This window comes from Nansenia antarctica (genome assembly GCF_963989245.1).
Source record: "Nansenia antarctica genome assembly, chromosome: 9".
Lineage (NCBI taxonomy): Eukaryota > Metazoa > Chordata > Actinopteri > Argentiniformes > Microstomatidae > Nansenia > Nansenia antarctica.
This window is the reverse complement of record NC_137679.1, coordinates 12,585,387-12,605,570: the sequence shown is the minus strand read 5'-3', so window position 1 is coordinate 12,605,570 and position 20,184 is coordinate 12,585,387. Positions and strand designations below refer to the sequence as shown.

Here is a 20,184-nt window from a genome sequence, read left to right as displayed (position 1 = left end):
TCTGAAATACTGGTCAACATATCCACAATGTAAAATAAACTATTCAGTGAGCAAAAAGAGTTGGCTAAACAGCGACGTAATACAAGTCATACAGGATCATAATAGGGTGTACCAAACTGAAAAATACAGGGTGAAGAGGTGAAATCTGATCACAAACAGCAGCTTTCCAACTATTGAATCTATACCCTTGCAACACCATCCCCAGAACCACAGACACAATTACTAGTACAATATGTTGGGAGACAATCTACTACCACTCAAATCTCCATTTTATCTAATTGTGTGCAAAAGGGATGTGAGTGAAGTTAGTGCAGGCTCTCGGTGTTAAGTAATAAAAGGGAAATAAGCATTAGCGTCATGGAAACAAACAGCTAATATTAAATTAGCCCCTGTGGGCGTCTCTGGAGAACAGAAGAGAACACTTTGAGTATTGCCCACTTTGGAATTCAATCCGTGTTCTCCTTATTAGAATGCATGTTGTTTTTGTCCAAAAATATATTGCTTCCATCATAGTGAAAAACATATTTGTATACAGTTGTCCACCTGGGATGGATGGATGAGGCTGGATCCCAGTGTTTAATGAGGTGCATATAACCATAACACAAAGGGATCTGGGAATAGTAACTGCAGCACTGCTACAGTGTGTGTTTCATATATCACCAGCATCTGATACAAATAAATAATCACATGAATTCATTGTGATTACATTCATTCAAAGTTCATTGTAACTGCAATTTCCACTCCAAAAACCACAGGAGAGCTGAAGATTGCATATGTAGAGTCACGGGTATAGTGTCAACAAAATATAAAGTGTCTCCTAAAAAATCTTAAATGAGAATTCCATGCAGAGTTTGGGGAATTCAATGCATAAGTTATTTGGTGTGTAAATTGAACACCTATTCTTTACAGAATAGAGCAGCTAGGATAGAATCTGCAAATGTCTCCCACAGACTGCTGAGCAGGAAACTGGATCTGAATAAAAGAAGGAAAAAGCCACAGGCAAAAAATCTTTTAACGACACCTGTGTGTGTTGACTGCCATAAACAAGCTAATGTATGCATGCTCTGTCATAGCACGTATTCATCACCAACCTGCTCTTATAGCCTTACCGACAGCTTCATCTACTATCTCACACAGAGTCACGGCTTCTGCACTCAAGGTCACAAATTAATCAAGACATCAATATGTGCAGTCCACACAAGCAAACCTGGCACAGACCTGGCACCTGTAGGAACAACTTTGATTCAGTTCTTCATAAATAATGCAAGAGGGGCTGAGGAGGAGTCACAGCAAAATACCTGTGGCAAGCTTCAGAGATCTTTCTGGTGAATCTAAAATACCTTGGAGTGCCATGTATTTACGTTTGAGCAACTTCTGGGTGATTTTGTGTGTGCGAGGGTTGATGTGTGTATGCGAATATGTTGTTCACTCAAACAGGTTGGGTAAATATGTGATAGGCTCGCAGTGTTAAGCTTTTACAACTTGTTATTTTGTGATCACAGGGATTTCTTGGGATGTTGCCAAGCAGTTACTGCTGTGAGCGAAATATGAAGCATTGTTAAAATCCTCTGTTCCTGAGTCAGATCTTGTGCCCTTCGGTGATATCGAGTGACTCAAACGTGCTATTATTAGTCACAAAGCTGCCAAATAATATACATAAGGTCAAGTCTATCATAACTCATCACTTTGATGGCCAAGTGAAAGCAATAAAATCAAAAGAGCTCGAATTATGTCTCGATATTTCCTAAATGTCAATATGCCTCAATCTATCAATAATGCCTTGTTGAATGTGGCGTATTTTTCTTCTCTTTTTTCCCCCCAGATGGAAATTGACACCAGCGACAGTGATCGAGGGTAATAATGATGGAAGACGGTGTGATCTGTCCCCCAGGCGAAGCCAGAGCATTCCTCAAGCTTTCCTGTGCTCCACAGACCCGCTCCCTGAAGGACACATTGACCTTCACATTTCCAGCTTGAATGACAACCTGGCAGAGGCTAAATTGAAAGGTTCTCTCCTGCCAAGGACGTGAAGACAACAGGGCCAAAGCTTTGGGGACCAGGCGTCAGCGAAAATCCACTCAGTCTCGCTGTGCTAACAAATGAGCCTTTATTTGTGAAGTTAACAGTGCTAACAGCTGACTCCATAAGGACCAATTACTGACTGAAGGGAATAGGGGGCCAAGATGAAGGAGACAGCGTTTGCAGCTTGTTTGTTAGTCGAGCTTGCTCTGACTGCCTTTGTTCTGGCCTCAGATGAGGGCGCACATTGCCCTGCATTGTGTCGATGTGAGATACGAGCCTGGTTCTCTCCCAGCTCTATTTATACAGAGGCTCCCACAGTGGACTGTAATGACTTAGGCTTTTCAACACTGCCTGAGGGACTACCCCTGGACACACAGGTATTACTGTTACAGACAAACAATATCATTACTGTGGAGAAATCCTTGGATTACCTGACCAACGTCACTGAGATCGACTTGTCTCAGAATAACATATCCTCAGTGAGCGATGTCCATCTCGGGGCCATTCCCCAGTTGCTGTCACTGCACATGGAGGAGAACTGGATTCAGTCTCTGTCTGACAGCTGCCTCCCTTCCCTACCCAACCTCCAGGAGTTCTATATCAACCACAACCTGATATCCTCTATCAGCCGCGGGGCATTCCAGGGGCTAGGGAGGCTTCTACGACTCCATCTCAACGCCAACCGCTTGCCAGGCATCAGCAGCGAGTGGTTCCAGCCCCTCCCAAACCTGGAGATCCTGATGATCGGGGAGAACCCCATCCTTCAACTATCAGACATGAACTTTAAGCCCCTGGTCAACCTCCGCAGCTTGGTTCTGGCCAGGATGAATCTGTCAGAAATCCCAGGCGACACTCTGGTCGGCCTGGAAAACTTGGAGAGCATCTCGTTTTTTGACAACATGTTTGACAGAGTTCCCCGAGCCGCTCTGAAGAAGGCCCAGAGTCTGAAGTTTCTAGATCTTAACAAGAACCCCATTGAAAGGATCCAGAGAGGCGACTTTGTGGACATGATCCACCTGAAAGAGCTGGGCATCAATAGCATGCCTGAGCTGGTGTCCATTGACAGCTTTGCCCTAAACAACTTACCTGAGCTGACCAAGATCGAGGCCACCAACAACCCCAAGCTGTCCTACATCCACCCCAACGCCTTCCACAAGCTGCCCAGACTGGAGACGTTAATGCTGAACAGCAACGCCCTGAGCGCCCTGCACCGCAGCACTGTCGAGTCCCTGCCGAACCTGCGCGAAGTCAGCTTGCACAGCAACCCCATCCGCTGCAACTGCGTCATCCGCTGGATCAACATGAACGGGACCGGCGTGCGCTTCATGGAGCCCGACTCTCTCTTCTGCGTGGAGCCGCCAGAGTACCAGGGCCAGCACGTCCGCCAGGTGCATTTCCGGGAGATGGCCGAGATCTGCCTTCCGCTCATCTCGCCCGGAAGCCTTCCCGATCGCGTCACCACCGGGAAGGGGAGCGCGGTGACGCTGCACTGCCGGGCTTTTGGAGAACCGGAGCCAGACATCTACTGGGTCACGCCCTCAGGTGACAGAGTACTGCCCGGCAGCGGCTCTGATAAATACTACATGCATCCCGAGGGAACCTTCGACATCTACGGGACCACTGAGAGTGAGGCCGGGCTGTACACCTGTGTCGCTCACAACCTTATTGGAGCAGACCTCAAAGCTGTATTAGTGGTCGTGGACGGATACTTTCCACGTCCTGCCAACGATTCTCTACATGTACATATCAAATCTGTACAGCCTAATTCTGTTTTGGTGTCCTGGGGAAATACTGGTGGTTTTGTATCAAATATAAAGTGGTACATGATGGCAGATGCCAACCACCCATCCATGGCATTCACTGCTAGGGTTCTGTCTGATGTGAAAGAGTACCGTATCACCCACCTGCATCCCTCCACCCAGTACCGTGTGTGTGTGGAGGTGACAAGCATGCAGCTTGGACATAATCGGGACTGCGTCAATGTCACCACAAAGGGACGGGCTCTCCCAGTGGAGAGCACTGAGAAGTGGGACACGGTGGTGATGGCTGTCTGTGCTGTGTTTTTCATTGTGGTCACTGTGGCTTGTTCTGTCATATACACATCTCTACAAAGCCAACACTTTTACAGGAAGTTGATGGTGCACCCCTCCGAGCCAGGGTTGGGCCCTGTTGGCCTCCCTGTGTCTTCTCTCACAGAACAATGTGTGTCTGGTGTCAAGGTGAGAGCAACAGTAATAGACTTACCAGATAATTCTGTTTAAGAAAATGTCCTTGGTCATGGAAAAGAATGCTCTGGATTAAAAACAAGGTGAAAGTGATGGACACAGAACTATGTGATGTATGTGCCCTCTCTTGGTGACATTGACAGGACACCTAATTCTGGAGCTTCACAAAGAAGTGGAATCAGAGGGGCTCATGCATAAATATGTAACCAGCTAAAATCAGACAGACTCTTTTATACAACAAATGTGTCATTGCAGCAACATTTTCACAGACAGGTACCTAAATGGTGATCTATATGGCTTCTGGTCATTCACACGGTGCAACCAGAATAAAGCACAGCATAAAGACATTGTTGTCTCTGTTATTGACCGTGGTTTATAAGGTCTTGTGGAGTCTTTGAGGGCCACAAGGACTATTTTCTGTGCTGTTTAACACTCAAGGGCATGAGTAAGAAATGCCACTTAGTATAGTTTATAATGGGAGAAACTTGTTAGACTAGTATTCAATAACAGTGGCTATGATGGTTTGATCCATAAATATTTTGAATAAAATAAATAAAAAAACAGTACATTTTCTTAGGGTTGGGCTGGTGTAAGGTATTACTGGTAGCATACAGTGTACAGGTGTAATTTCTGCCACACTGTCCATTCAACTATATTGCCATTACACCCACCGAGCGGAGGGGGCATTTATTAAATGAATAGCAATGGCATATGCAATGGTGAGGCATGATCAGCGACACTGTGAGCCTGCTACGGTAGCCAGAACGAGAGAAAACACGGTTCTGAAGATAAGCAAACAAACCTACACTGACTGTGCTTCTTGTGCTACGATGGTTGGGTCAAATTACACTCACGTGGGGGGAGTGGAAGAGGTGTTTTGGTGTAAACATTTTTAAAAATGCAACCGCCCCAGTAGGGCAATATTCTGGATCCATAACAAAAGGTAGGCACCATGAGAGCTGGCTTAAACATTAAAACGAAAGTATGTAGGCCTATGTAGAAGCTAGTCTTATGTAGATAAAAATTGCTTTTCAAAATGTAATTCAACATTAACTGCAAAGCACATAACAGAATACTACCTCGATTACTTGTATTAATTAAATAGGCTACTATAGGCCACTAGATTCAACTTGTGCACATGGCGACAAATGCCGGAGGAACACATCTGCCGTCAAGAGTCTGAGAGGCTCGTCTGACCATGACCGCTGCGCCAGGAGGCACAACACTTTTTAAAATGTAAGTGTTTACTGGTGTGTGTGTTTTTTTTTTTTTTACAGGTATTAACTGGTGTAACAGGTATTTTGGCTGGAAGGTTTACTGGTTTTGGGAATTCTGATACTGGCCCAATTCTACATTGACTTGAAAGGTAGGGGAGACGAGAACAAATGTGGGTCAATTGTAACACCCTGCTTTTCTCTAATCAGAAAAACTAGTTAGAGAGATGAAACTCAGTCCATGTATAGTTTGGTTTACTCCCTGCATGAACAATTATAATATAAATAGTCAAATATTTCAGAATTTGCCGGTTTTATTGGCAAAAGGGGGGGTAGAATGTAACTATAAGGTTTAATGTCTTTGAATCCTGACTTGTATAATTATGATTACTGTTCTGTTAGCTACAAATTCACATGAATGACATGTGTCAGAATTCTTGCCAGTTAACTAGCACATAAGATTTGTTATGGTTGCTAGGGTTGGGGGTAAATGTAACAGTTTTACCTGAGGGCAATTCTAAAATAGTGTTGGGCAAGTCCTGAGCACAAGGGGACTGCACAGATGGGAGAATGAAGATATTATTTTTAAACACCACGGATCAAAATAGTGTTCAAATTAAACCGTCTCTACAGGATTTAGCGATTCTGCAAATGCATAAATCAGTGCAAAATCAAGTATTGCCATTTTAACCAATCACTGTAAACATCACATAAAAGGGTCCAATCAAAAAAGGGTATGCAAATGTAACCAATTACCGCATTATCCAGTCCAAACCACATATCAACAAACTGTTTTTGTCCGTCTCATTTGCCTAAAAAAGAAACAGTGGAAGCAATTTGTTGTTGTAGTACTTAGTGCAATATAGTGCTGGAACACAAGAGAAAGCCATCAATTATTTAGAACTAAGCACATAAAACATTTTAATTGCTTTAAGTGAAATTAACATAACAAAACATTGCAAATTGCCTCGCAAAATTTCAGAAAAGTCGAATCAAGCTTTTATATTAGGCTTAGATATCACAACAAAACATTGCGAAATTCTGGAGGGACTGATTAAACAGAGCATTATTGTGTCTATTTTGTCTTGTACATTGTGTTTGGAGTTCAGTGGGTTTAGCCTATTTGGTGCTTTTGTGTCCAAGTTGTTACATTTGCCCCCGCCTACTGTTACGTTTGCCCCTATTCACAGACTGGGATTAAAATCAATACTGTGATCCACGTGTCCTCTTTAGAGACCTACACATTTAGAAATGACTAGTAGACATGTATGTTTCTGATATTAAAATAAAGCACTGGATACATCTAGGTTGAATGGTCTCTGAGTACCAGAAGTAATTGCAATTTTTATTTATTTATTTTACAATTGCCCCCTAACGGGTCTCCCCTAAAGCGCTATGTACTTGAAATCATACTTGAAAGGGGTGTCTTGCAAAACCATTAATAAAATACTGGAATACTCAAAGCAAAAAAAGTTCCCACCATCAATAACATTGTTGTCCATGAAATGTAAAATGTTATAATTCATAAATATGAATCCCATAAATCTCTCTGTATCACTGTTAAAATCATACAAGAGGAAAACCGTGTGATGTAGACAAACACAATTACTGGGACTGCCCTTGAAGGCAGACATTTTAACATTGTTACAAAAATGCAATCTCAAGTAGGAGGACGTGTTTAGCCAATGACTGGGGAGGAGTGTGCGATGTCATGCTTTTGTGTGTGTGTGTGTGTGTGTGATTTCATGCTTTTCTGTGTGTCTGTGTGTGAGAAAAGAGAGAGAGAGAGAGAGACAGAGAGAGAGAGAGAGAGAGAGAGAGAGAGAGAGAGAGAGAGAGAGAGAGAGAGAGAGAGAGAGAGGGTGTGTGTCTCCACTGTATGTGTGAGGCATTGGAGAACCCATTGACTTTGAATTGCATTATATTCTCTTTCATTAAAAATCCAATATGGATTCCTAACACAAACCTCAGAGGGGTGATGAATCGGCGTCACACGGGGACTGATGGGGGGCATTTATCAGGGGGACTCAGCCATATATCAACTGAGTTTCAGCACCTTGGACAGGGCTTTTAGAGCGTGGCCATTTGTCACCGCCACAGGAGCTAAAATATGACCCATTAGAGCGCAGGTAGTGAATAGGTCAGCAAGAACGTGCTCCCTCTCCCTCCCTGACCCGGGCGAGACAGAGCCGCCATTACAGGAACAGCTCAGCAGATCCTCTCAGGCTCGTTTGTTAAGCACTTCACTTTGAACCGGGACGGGGAAGGAGACAAATGGACCACAAAATGAGGAGAAAGTGGGTCTCTGGGTGTCAGGGACAGGACAGACAAGGACCAGGTAGCAAAGCAAGTTAGCTACCTAGCCATGTTCACTAGAGAATTAGGGACCTCAATACAGTGTATTCACTACTTAATTAGAATACTATCGTAAAAGGATGGATTTCTCAGTGGAAAAAAACATGCAGCTGAGGCATCATAACATGGCCACCGGCCACTTTATTAGGTACACCTTTTGAACTGCACGCTAACGCAAATATCTAATCAGCCAATCATGTGGCAGCAACTCAATGCATTTAACCAAACATCAGAATGGGAAATAAAGGTGATTTAAGTGACTTTGAACGTGGCATGGGTGGTGGCATGAGCATTGAGTATTTCAGAAAGTGATCTGATCTACTGGGATTTTCCCGCACAACCATCTCTAATGCTGTGGGGGATATTTTCTTGGCACAAATCTTCAGCAACTGTGTGATGCTATAATGTCAATATGGACCAAAATCTCTGAGGAATGTTTCCAGCACCTTGTTGAATCTATGCCACAAAGAATTAAGGCAGTTCTGAAGGCAAAAGAGGGGGTCCAACCCGGTACTAGCAAGGTGTACCAAACAGAGTGAGTTTGTTTCTCACTCCTCCATTAATCTGGTTTGAACTCCATCTAACCCCACACAAGCAAATTATGTGTCAACGTGCAATCCACTCGGCAAGAAGAAATAATAATAGACGTGCCTTATCAAATTTTCACACATGCAAACACTTTCCAATTCAGGCGCAATGGGAAAATGCCCCATCCCCTCAATCAGTTATTATTGTTGCACTACCTAGGGGCATGCAATATGGTGAGAAAAACTAGAGAGAATCTGTTACACTGTATGAGTGTATCAAAAGGAATCTCAAACTGTTTATCATAATATTAGCCATGGTAAATTACATCTTAAACCTCTTTTGATATTATTGCAGCACACCAACATCCATCATAATGGAAAATAAGTGAGATAATGTTCCCAGTGAATTAAGTTAATATTGGTCCAGGGTGTGTGTGTGTGTGTGTGTGTGTGTGTGTGTGTGTGTGTGTGTGTGTGTGTGTGTGTGTGTGTGTGTAGAGTGTTAAATCACCTCATCCTTCACCACACACAGTAGTGGGCAGCAGGTATGTAGCTATGATTAACCCACTGATTATTTTCTCACGGAAATATGTCCAGTCAATATTATGTGTGCATCACAAGTAGGCTCAGATGACATGCAATTGAATTATGATATCCATGGAGAAATCTGGAGAATTAGATGGCAATTTTTAGAGTCCACATAATTAGTCATTCTTTTTAATAACATCTCGCAGGACAATATTTGGTTGATTGCACATTAGAATTAGCAATTAGAATACCATAATTGAATGTGACAAATTCATTGCAGAGAGAATTCAAAGCTTTAAAGGTATTTATGAGGGTATAGGACCGAATCCTAACACACACATGTAACTTGAACTTTTGCACAAATGTGGGTAACACTTTACATTAAGTTGCCCCACAATGTAATTACTGTGGTAACAACGCAATGACAATGTAATTAGTCAATATGTCTCCTCATAGCACAGTGACCACACTTTATGCAGCATCATTATTCTTTTTGAGGGCATAGAGAGAGTACAGTATGTACGTGTGGAAAAGACGCTATTACAAATGTGGTAGTGGAGAAAATGAAAGAAAAAGAAAAAGAAAAATGCAGTATCAGTCAGAGAGTGAAAGACTCTTGTGATTGGGTTTAGTGCCGGGCCGGTTTTAGCCTGCTATATTAGGGTGGGCTGGTAGAAAGAATAGGTAGGCAACTTGGGCGGTAAGTAGCCCAGAGAGAAGTGGACTAGTAGGTATATATACATATGTACAGTACATCAGTCATATATACATTTCTTTCTTTCTTCATTTCTATCTACTGTATCTATCCATCTACCTATCTATCTATCACATCAGTCTCCCGTTTCCCTTGGCAAATATTCTAACGAATTTGGAAATGGAACTCTCACATGACGCTGAAGACACATCCATTACCACGGCTGTTACATACAAATTATGCAACACAGGAAAAGCTTCCTTACACTCGTGCAGGTGTTTACACACAGTGGACAGGTCTGTACATCGGACATTTCTTGACCAACGTTGGTTTTGCAACACAAATTTCATTTTGCAGACTCCAGACTCCAGCAAGCACATGCAGAGGGTGCAACAAGGTGGGATCTAGAAATGCACTAGATTTGGGTACAACAACCCTGGATATGGCTGCCACATTCTCTTGGGAAATGTGTTTTCCATTTCTGAAATGGCCCCTGTCAAGGATGTCGAGCAGGGATCTTTTCAGAGACTGACAGAGGTCAGAGGGTGATGGTGGGATCGTCAGGATCTGTATGACCCACAGTTGAGAGCTTTCACCAAGGTGTTTACTCAATGTTCTCCGTCTCTTTGGAGGATGAGTCATCCTCAGCAGGTGCCCGAGAAATCTCTATCGAGCAATCATCTATACAGAGGTCTTTTAAGATCTCCTGGGATGCACCAACGACCTCACAAGCAGTGCACATATCCACAGACTGAGACTGCAGAATTGCATTCGCTGGTTTCAAGACACCAAGCACCCGCACTTAGAAATTTGCCAATCTCAAAGGCCTCTTAATATGAATGAACAGGAGTGATGCCTCAGTGCACACATTAACCGTGGCATCATCATCATCCTCTGAGAGCTGTGACAGGATAGTGAGAAGACGGTCTTCATTCTCAACAATGCACCTTGTCACATCATAATGGCTTGTCCGGCGAATTTCAAGCAGTCTTTTGAGACAAAGAGCAGAGAAGTTATACAGAGAACTCCAGAGGTTGAAAAACCTTTTGGCACAAGGCTCACCCTGCATGGCATGCACAACCACTAAGTGTAACTGGTGGTTATAACAATATATGGAATATACGTATCTAGCAAGCTTCTTTTGAAGCAATGCTTGCACACCACCTCGTACTCCACTCATCACCGATGTACCATCATAACACTGGCTACAGTGGCGTAGCGCAAAATCCCGGGGCCCCCCCGCAAGGTGGCGGCGGGGGCTCTTTTGCAACGGAGTAAAAAAAAAAAAGTGCGTTTTTTAGAGGCCGATGCGTTATTGACGTTGCGAAATTTCGCAATATGCACTCTACATTCTAAATGCTTGACTTAGCAAAAGGTACAAACAAGTGAGAGCAATAGCCTATAACTAAAACCAAATGGTAGACTACACTACATCAGTAGAATGTATTATAAGTAGAATAGTACAAGCTTTATTTCTTTTAACAAAGTGTGGTGTGCACAGCAGTGTGATATCTGTAAACATATCTGTAGACTCTCCGCTAAGGGTTGCCAGATGGGATTGAGAATTTCCAACCTAATCAATCTAAAAACTTCTAAATCCACCAAAAACCAGCCAATCTGGCAACCCTGTCTCCGCTGCATCAGAGTCTACTTGTTGCGTAAAATTGGCCAGGGTTAGTCAAATCCTTTGTTGGACATCTCGTTTCTTAAGTCCTGGTATATTGTGGCATTTCTTTACTGTTTGCCATCTGGTCTAGGAATACCCAGGGAGACGCAGACAGCAGAAGTAGAATAGAATAGTAGAATAGAAAAAGAAACAGCTATATATAGCCTAACCATGCTGAATTATGTACCTGTATAATGCACTGACAGCCTGTGACTGTGAACCTGGCCGGACCCTGCCTTTCTGCCTGAGTTTGAGTATGATGCTGCCCAAATAAATGTTATTGTTTAGTGCTGTACGCTTTCGTGGTATTATATTGTGTGAATTATCATCTGTATGTTGTTTTTCTTTCACTCGACTAACCGCCGAGATAATACTTGAGACATGTACTTCCGTAAACATAAATTTTTTATTGGATTTTTTTACAATATCGGACCGACAGTCCCACATATAGCGGCTATAATGTCCGAATAGAGAATCTATCACCACCTAAAGAATGCTTATTGTACTTTGTATTGTATTTTCGCTTGCTCATTTTCCTTGTGTCTCGCTGCCTACGTGTGACGTCAAAGTCATGTTGCTATTGGATATGGCTAACCATGTATATATTTTTAAATATAGGCCTATATATTAAAATTAAGGTTGACACAATGAAGGGCCACTTATTTTCTTTGTTTTATATATTTTTAAATTATATAAAAAAAAAATAAAAAAAATGTGGATCCAATGTTAGGGGGCCCCCTAGTGGCTGGGGCCCCCCCGCGGTGCGTCGCTTGCGGGCCCGTCCGCTACGCCACTGACTGGCTAACTATGTAGTCAGCAGCACTGTAGCCAACATCAAAAACATGTCTCAATATTTCAGTGGACATAATGTGACACAGTCTAATCATTTTGGTCCGCATGTCGGGATCCGATGTAATGATCTGACTTTTCTTTCGAAAAATGTAAATACATTTCCGTGTTGTTGAAAATCAATGACACATTGAAATATCTTTGCAGTCAATCACATTTTAGGACCCTCCTTTCATGACTTTTTCCTAGATATGTGCGTTCTACCACCCAGTATCCTCACATTTTAAAAATCACATCAGGATAAGCTAGTAAAAATATATTTTGACGTTTTTCTGTGTAGGAGTCAGGCTAATTTACAAGCAGCCAACTAGTGATCGTTGTCTGTAAATAGCAGCTTTCCATTGTAAAGACTATGGTCATTTGACCCCCGAGGCGGCTCTTATAGTAGGCCAAACAGGCACGGCTGTTCTAGTGAGCAGCTGCATCACTAGAGGAAGAAGCAGCCCTAGGCTTGCTATAGGCTTAAAAAACCAATACATCGCACAGTAAGTGTTGTAAGTTGCTTAAATAAAATAAAAAGTAAATGAATGGAATGTAGGTCAAACTATGAGCTTTCACTAGCAGCACAGCATTTACAAACTGAGAGAATGGGTAAACCTTCTAGAAAAGTCAACGTAATTCTATCATTAAAAAGGTAGTAGTGTGGTATCTGTTAGTGTGTGGAACAACAAACCCATCTGTTCACCAAGGCCTTTGGCCCCTAGTCACTGTTTCTGTTTTGTTTTGCTTGTTTTCTGTTATGTAGCATTTCCTGTAGAATTGTAAAGCGTCCTTGGGTTTTATGAAAGGTGCTATATATATCCAAATTATAATTATTATAATTATTATAATTAATATTATTAACAATATCACCGATAGGTGGGGGACTATTCTCTGCTGCTGGGTGCAGGACTTCTACTTCTCCTCACTACTGGGTAGGGGTCTGGCCAGTGGCGGGCGGTGCATTTCACACCTAGGCCTTCAGTGATGTCCGACACATTCCTACCTGAATTATTCTACCTCTTAATACCATCGTTATGACGCCATGGCTCTAGAAACTAGACAGAAACACAGTATAACCGGGCGTTGCATCACCTTAACATAGTCAGACAAGTACAACAGAGTTATATTAATATTTCCGAAGCATTTTTAATCAATAAATCCGCATTTACAATGAAGAGTGTTAAACTAACATCTTTAAGATCGCTACATTACCCACGTCTGTCGTCTCGTCCACCATAATAGCGACAAAGGGTGCCTTTTTAATCTCCATTTTGATCTCTTCTCCCATCACTTCAGCAATAGCAAAAATCTGGTCGTTTTGTATTTTGCCTGACGTCCCAGTAAACACTTTGTTTGTGGACAGGTGGTAATGGAAATCTGGGTTGTTTTCAGCCAGAAAAGAAAGAAGCTCAATGTAGTTTCCTCTGTTTGTGGACTCGGCGCTTTTATCGTGTCCCCTAAATGAAAGTTATTGTTTACCCAAAAACAGGACACAATCGATCAGTATTATCGATCAGTCAACGGAGCTCCGTTTCCCTGCGCACTTTCAAAAGTTTCACATCTACCGGCATAGTTACGCATCTCAATAGTGAATATCAATAGTGCGTATCAATAGTGCGTATCAATAGTGCGTATCCAATCAAAAGACGTGCTGGGTGCTGACATCATTGAGCCTTACAGCAGGCGCCGTTGTTGCTTTTGCTCGCATCTACGTAGGTTTACTAGGTACGCCACAGGTTTTCTCGTTCCAACGTTAAGTTACAGGTCGGATTCGCGGCACCGTTTAACGTGCAGGCGGGCAGATTTTGGAGCCCCCTAGCAACACATTTTGATTGGATAAAAGCTCTAACATAAAGGCCAGCCCTCCAAATCTCAATCGGAGACTGGAAGCAGCGCAACCAAGAGGAAAGCTATGAAATGAAGAGAATAGACTATGGGGAATCATTAATACATATTTGTGGAAAAAATATATTAAAATAAAATGTATATTCTGATGATGTTTAGGCCAGCAGAGAAGGCCTTGCTGGCCCTGACGGCACACCACTGGGTCTGGAAGACACAGATCAGAGATCATTCTCCTCAGTCTGTCCTTCTCCCTTCATACAATACATTCATTAATTAATTTAGTTGATGCAAATGGACTGCTGATAGAAATTCATTAGTAGATAAATCAGAGATTACTGTTTTTGTACATGATCCCTGACAAAAATAAGCGTAATAAACAAAAAGTTAACTAAAGTTAAACACAAATGTGTTCCAATCCATACACGAGTTAGAGCAGGTTATGTGTTTGAGTGTGTGATTTTTCACGAGCAGTGGGACTGTGTGTGCTTTTACTTGCTTTGCCTTGCCCTGTGTGTGTGCAATCTGAGCCATCAGAGTTCATAGTTGTCATGGCAACACCCCTCCCCCTCGGCATGCTCCATTGGCTGAACAATTTCTTTTTCTTAACTTTTGATTGAGTGAGCAAGACACACATTTGGGTGGGCTGAGCCGACCCCTGCCCATAGCCACCACCGGCCTTGGTTCAGTGTAGGGTTGGACGGTTTACGGTTAGACCGAAAACCGCGGTCTCTAAAAATAACAACGGTTTTGCTCAAAACCGTCATAAAACCCGACTTCTTTTAAAAATTATTATTATTATTATTAACATTTTATCACAACCTCATGAATTGCTATATATAATAAACACCTTAAGAGTGTGGTTGAAGATGCTACGAAAGTGGGTTTTGTAAACAGATGCGTCACGTGACAGCTTCCCCTCAGAACAAAGAATTAGGGAACAGCGTATTCCCATCCAATTGTGCTACTTATGATCACACTGGGCGGTTTTTAGACTGTGGTTGGGCTGGAAATCAATCCCATCTGGCAACACTGTTAGGAACACGAGATGCTCCCTTAAAAAAAAGAGTGTGTGTTCAGCACAGCAGACAAAGTTACAAGCCCTTCTGAAGACTGAAAAGGTGAACAAGCTTGTTGTTCTGGCAAAAAAAAACTAGAATAGCCATACGGACTAAATAGACTAGTATTGATGCAACTTTCAGGCCCACTGTAATGGGGTACATTGCAGACCGCTACAGACCTTTCGGTCTATGGGTGCGTCTTAAATGCACAAATAATGTATTGAAAAGAAATCGCATTCAAGCATCCACTTATATTTGTGAAACTATGAAGTAGCCTAATTGTGTTACAACTGTGCTTCCGGTGTTTTCACTGTGTTTTCGACATAGTAGTAGTATAGTATAGGGCTCCATTATTTGAAATTGGCGACTCAACAATGTCATTTTGTATCCCGGTTAACCGAAATAATCTGCGGTTATTTTCGTTAATGGTTTCTCGGTTTCAAAAACTGGAAAACGTCCATCCCTAGTTCAGTGTTGTAATGGGAAGCATGGCTGGCGAAGACTAAGCTACAACAAAGAATATCCAAGACAGGGAATCCAGCAGAAAGGTACAGTAACGTATCTGATGACTGTGATACGATCTAAATAAAACGAAACAGCCCAGAACACAACCTCAGAACTTAATGACATTTAGAAGCCAAACGGGTTGTGTACTACATGCTGTTCTTTCATTTCCGTCAATAAAAACAGTCTAATGACCTCTCATTATAATGCCTCTCATTATAATGTTTCCACTTTTAAAATGTGCAATTTCTGTGGAACTTGTCAGCCCCTAAAATAAACAGAAAAACAATCTATTGTTCCAATGGCTGCTCAAATCCTCCCATTTTGAATGATTACCCCCATTATCAGCATTTTATATTTAGGCCAGACCTGCTGCGAGTTGCTTGGAGTAAGTAAAAATAGGAAGGTTCACATTTACCCAGCATTCCTCAAACAGCACCCTGGGGTTTTAAGTAATTATTTCCCCACTCATTGGCCCATTAAGTTAAAACAACACTGGTGACTTTGTGTGTTCTTGTAATGGTGCATTGTGTGGGTTTTGTTGGTTCCAGTCCAACTCAACTCCCAGGCAGTGTGCTTCTTATTCCTTGTTGAGGTCAACAACTCAAAATACAATGTTCTTTTCAATATACTGTGATCGGAGAGTGTTTCTCCTGCAAATGAGGGTGTGTTCTCACTAGAACATTTGCTTCACTTGGAATCGGAGTTTAGGATAAAATTCGCTTTGCTCTGCGTCGTTTGGAGCTGTGAGAACGCGCATTCGAAGTCACTCCCGGAGCAAACAGCCGACGGATGCTCCGCTTGAAAAGGGTGGTTTAGCTCCGGTTAGAAACAACGCATCGAGGCTGTCCATAGGAAAACAACAGCGCATGCGTGTTGATCTGGATAAGAGCGGGACTAACGGGCAATTTTCTATTTTTCTGACCAATCAACTACCACGTCTGTTGCTTCGATTGCGTATGTTACTTCGTTTACATAAAGGGCTGTGAGAACGCAAATCAGAGAAATAATTAATGCAACAATGTTGCAAACTCATCCACTTGCTCTGGGTCATGATTCGGATTTTCATGTGAGAACATGACCTAAGTGAACATTTATTACCTCCCTCTCACTATTTAGTTTTGTCAGTCGCTTTCTCTTTTGTCAACATTTGCTTCTTAACAAAATCCCAACTTTAGTTATTTTGTCAGTTTTACAGAACAGTAAATAAAACGTCTCGAAAATCAAACAAAGGGAGCAGAACACTGGGACGACAACCAGGAAGCTGCTACACCATGGATCCACAGGAAGCAGGAAATAGGAGAGCATTCTGCACTACAGCTGCCATTTCCTTTTGCATTAATGAAAGCACTGAAGGAGAAACTGTGCTTTTATGTGTCAATCTACAGTTCAAAAGCAGGAAGCACTCCAAAGCTTTCACTGCTGTACTCCACCAATAACACACCATGGGCAGAGATGGAAGCGGCCGGGGTACATCTAACAGCTCCTCTGCTAATAAGGATGGCAACAGAAATTCATTTACATATATCATACTCATCCATGATGATGATAGCCTCTATTCAATGTAAAGCATCACTTCATACACTGCCGAGAAACATCTAATAGACTGCAATTATGAGAGCTACAATGTCCGTGCCTGTGAATATACCGGAAGTATGACGTCATCTGTTATGAAGCTATGGTGATTGATTGATTGATTGATTGAAAACTTTATTAGAAGATTTGCAGAAGTAGGTACATGAAAGTACATATTACATACAAGGTCAACTAACAGGATAGAAAGCCACTGGCTTATTTCAATTGGGGTCCTTGATTCTCAATTCATCGTTACATGTAAGACAGACAAAAGAACTAGTACTATCTACAAGATAATACAGACAAATAACTAGTACTATCTACAAGATAAACATACATCCATCATGGGAAGAACAATACAACAAAACATAAGGTATGTACAGCGGGTAGGACAGGTGGGGACATACACCACAGGTGGGGGCGGGGGACAAAACACAAAGTATGTACAGTGGGTAGTTCGGGTCTTTTAATCTGATTTTTGATTTAGAGGGTCCAGTTACGGATTGCAGCCTCCTGTAAATGACTAATTCTCCTTTAACAACTCAACTCTATAAACTTGTGAAAGTTATTCATGACAATCATGAGTCAAAGAGAATTACTTTAGTTCTGCCAAAGTCAAGTGTCATCTGTACAAGTCAGGGGCAACTGCTGCGACAACAAACTAGGAGCAAATCTATGTGTGTGTGTGTGTGCACATGCACCCGCTCACAAACCCTGGAGCAATGAGCTGTTGGAGTGGTGGTAGTTAATTACCTCTTGATTTGCCACAGCTCCATAACCTCTCTGTGATCCTTAGATCCCCCTGGTTCATCATGACTCTGCCTGCGTGAGTGGCCGTGGCTAGCTAGCTAGCTAGCTCTCAATGGGGGGATTGTGAATTCCCTCCTATCCTCCACAACACCCTGGCATTCAAAGCACTGTCACCAAAGGCTTTTCTATGATTGCACATTCATGTGATGAATAATTTACTTTTTCTTAATGACCCCGGCTTGCTGGTTCATTTAAACGGCGGCTTCCTTGTAGTGTGGTGATTATAGCTGGGAGCCAAGGTGAGAAAAGTAGATTAGAGGAAATTAAGACTGTCTCGTAAGGGGTGTCTATCCCGTACAACAGCTAAGCTGGGCTACGGGGTGGCTGTGGGCTCAGGAGGTAGAGCTGGCGTCTAATGGACGCAAGGTCAGCGGTTCGATCCCCGGCCGGCCATGTGCCAAGGTGTCCTTGAGCAAGGCACTGAACCCCGAATTGCTCCAGGGACGCCGTCTATGGCAGACCTCTTGCCTAGAGCATAAACTACCAAACTCCAACAATTTACTGACAAGTTGACTGCATGGCAATAAAACAATTCTTATTATTTATTATAGTAGCTACAGTACATTTTGTTAATGCCGAAACCAACCGAACGTTGGCCCGAATACCATTGCAACCCATAACAGGAGTTGGGTTACTACTTGGTAACCACATTGAGATGGTTTTCACTCTTGTCAATCTGCCAGTCATACATGTGTGACATGTGTTCTCTGGTCCATTTTAAAAAGAGTTGGCTGGCTTCAAGTGATCCAAATAAATACAGTCGTTCAGGTTATTCCTCGGAGACGAACAGCATATTTATTCATTGGTCCGAGGTCTGGCCTTTCAGAAGGGATGGGTGTTTTTGGCACAAACAGTGCTGTGTAAACACTGGCCAAATATATAACCCTGAGAAATGACTCTCAGGTTCTCATCATGCACCACTGGTAATGTTTTCAGTGCTAGTACTTTATTTATTTTTTGGGAACGGGCTTCCACGCTGATAGCACTTGGTTAATGGCATTGGGCTTAAGAGGAGAGTGCTCAAATCTAAATTATTCCTTACCGCGCATCACTTCTCGTTCCGCTCCTAATGTAAGGGCCCCATTCTAACTGACCTGCTGCTGTAGGTTCAGTCATCTGCACGCTGAGGCGACCAGCCACTGTACCAGATAGACTGTGGTTAGGCTGAGAATTTCCAGCCTAACCACAGTCTAAAAACGCTAAATCCACCAAAAAACCAGCCCAAAACCTATATTGTCAGAAAACCGCTAATTGCTATTGGGCAGGTGCCCATCTCCTGCCCCCTAAACTGTATGTCTGTTGCCAATGATGTTTGTAAAAAATAAAATAAAAACCCGCCCCATCTGGCAACCCTGACCACAGGTCCTCTGTATGCAGTGAGCCCTCCAGCCTGATCCACAGCCCTACGATAGCTTCATCACTTCATTACTGTGTTCTAATCTAAATACCGTTGGCTGTGCTGCAAATTGTTTGATGTTCCATCATATCATCATCATCCACACATCCTCTCTCCCCACCCCCCGCCCCACCCTCCCCAGCTGGCACTCCAGAACCGACAGATAAGTCAAATCCACCAAATTAGGACACATCACAGCCAAAAAAACACATGCTGCTCTATCTTAATGACGATAATTGCATTTAACACTAATTGGGTATTTAAAATTATTTGAATTGTAAATGAGCAAAACAGGAACGGCTAAAAGCTCTTTTAGCGACTGAGTTGTTGTTGAGTTGTTGCACCACAGGACTCGCTTACAAAGCAGCCTTCCGGTGCAGCGTCTTTCTCAACAACATCCCGCCCGATTAGGGGACAACACATGTACTGTACCAGTTAACACCAATAACCTCAGACATTTGCTTTTAGTGCAGTTGAGTTTCTAAACCCCCCCCCCCCCCCCCCAAAAAAAACGAATAAGTTAACCAAAAGTGCATTACTACAACATGACCCCATTTTGTTGTAGACTTCCACAGACAGACGCTGGTGACCATAATGAAACAAATGGAACTATCAGTGCCTTCACCGTCATTGGGTGAGGCGGTTGACTAAAAGAGACACCCCCAGCAGTGACCTATTTGGAGGTGGCCGTTACACATTGGCCATCGATGACAGCGTCAGACAATCGGCCTAACGTGAGCTGTAGGATCCACACCACTTAGCGCCAGGAGGAAGTGTTCTCTTCAACAGCTCCCCTCACCTCACACGGACGTCACACATATGCAATATCCCAGGTGGTCAGTGAGGAAACACAAGACACAAGAGTCTCATCTTCATAACATCACTTCATTCTGATAAACCTTTTATGATTGATTGATTTAAAATAGGGACAATG

General features: G+C 42.7%; 2 protein-coding genes across 2 annotated transcripts in view; one reads left to right on the top strand and one right to left on the bottom strand.

The window, feature by feature from the left end:
* immp2l (inner mitochondrial membrane peptidase subunit 2) overlaps nucleotides 1–20,184 on the bottom strand; it is an 85,860-nt gene that overhangs the window by 16,478 nt on the left and 49,198 nt on the right. The gene's annotated exons all lie outside the window — the stretch shown is intronic.
* On the top strand, nucleotides 1,419–4,399 carry lrrn3a (leucine rich repeat neuronal 3a; the record flags this gene model as incomplete). The annotated part of the gene is made up of 3 exons (XM_080539118.1): nucleotides 1,419–1,442; nucleotides 2,175–4,241; nucleotides 4,391–4,399. 3 exons carry the CDS (start codon nucleotides 1,419–1,421, stop codon nucleotides 4,397–4,399), a joined length of 2,100 nt encoding a protein of 699 aa, XP_080395244.1.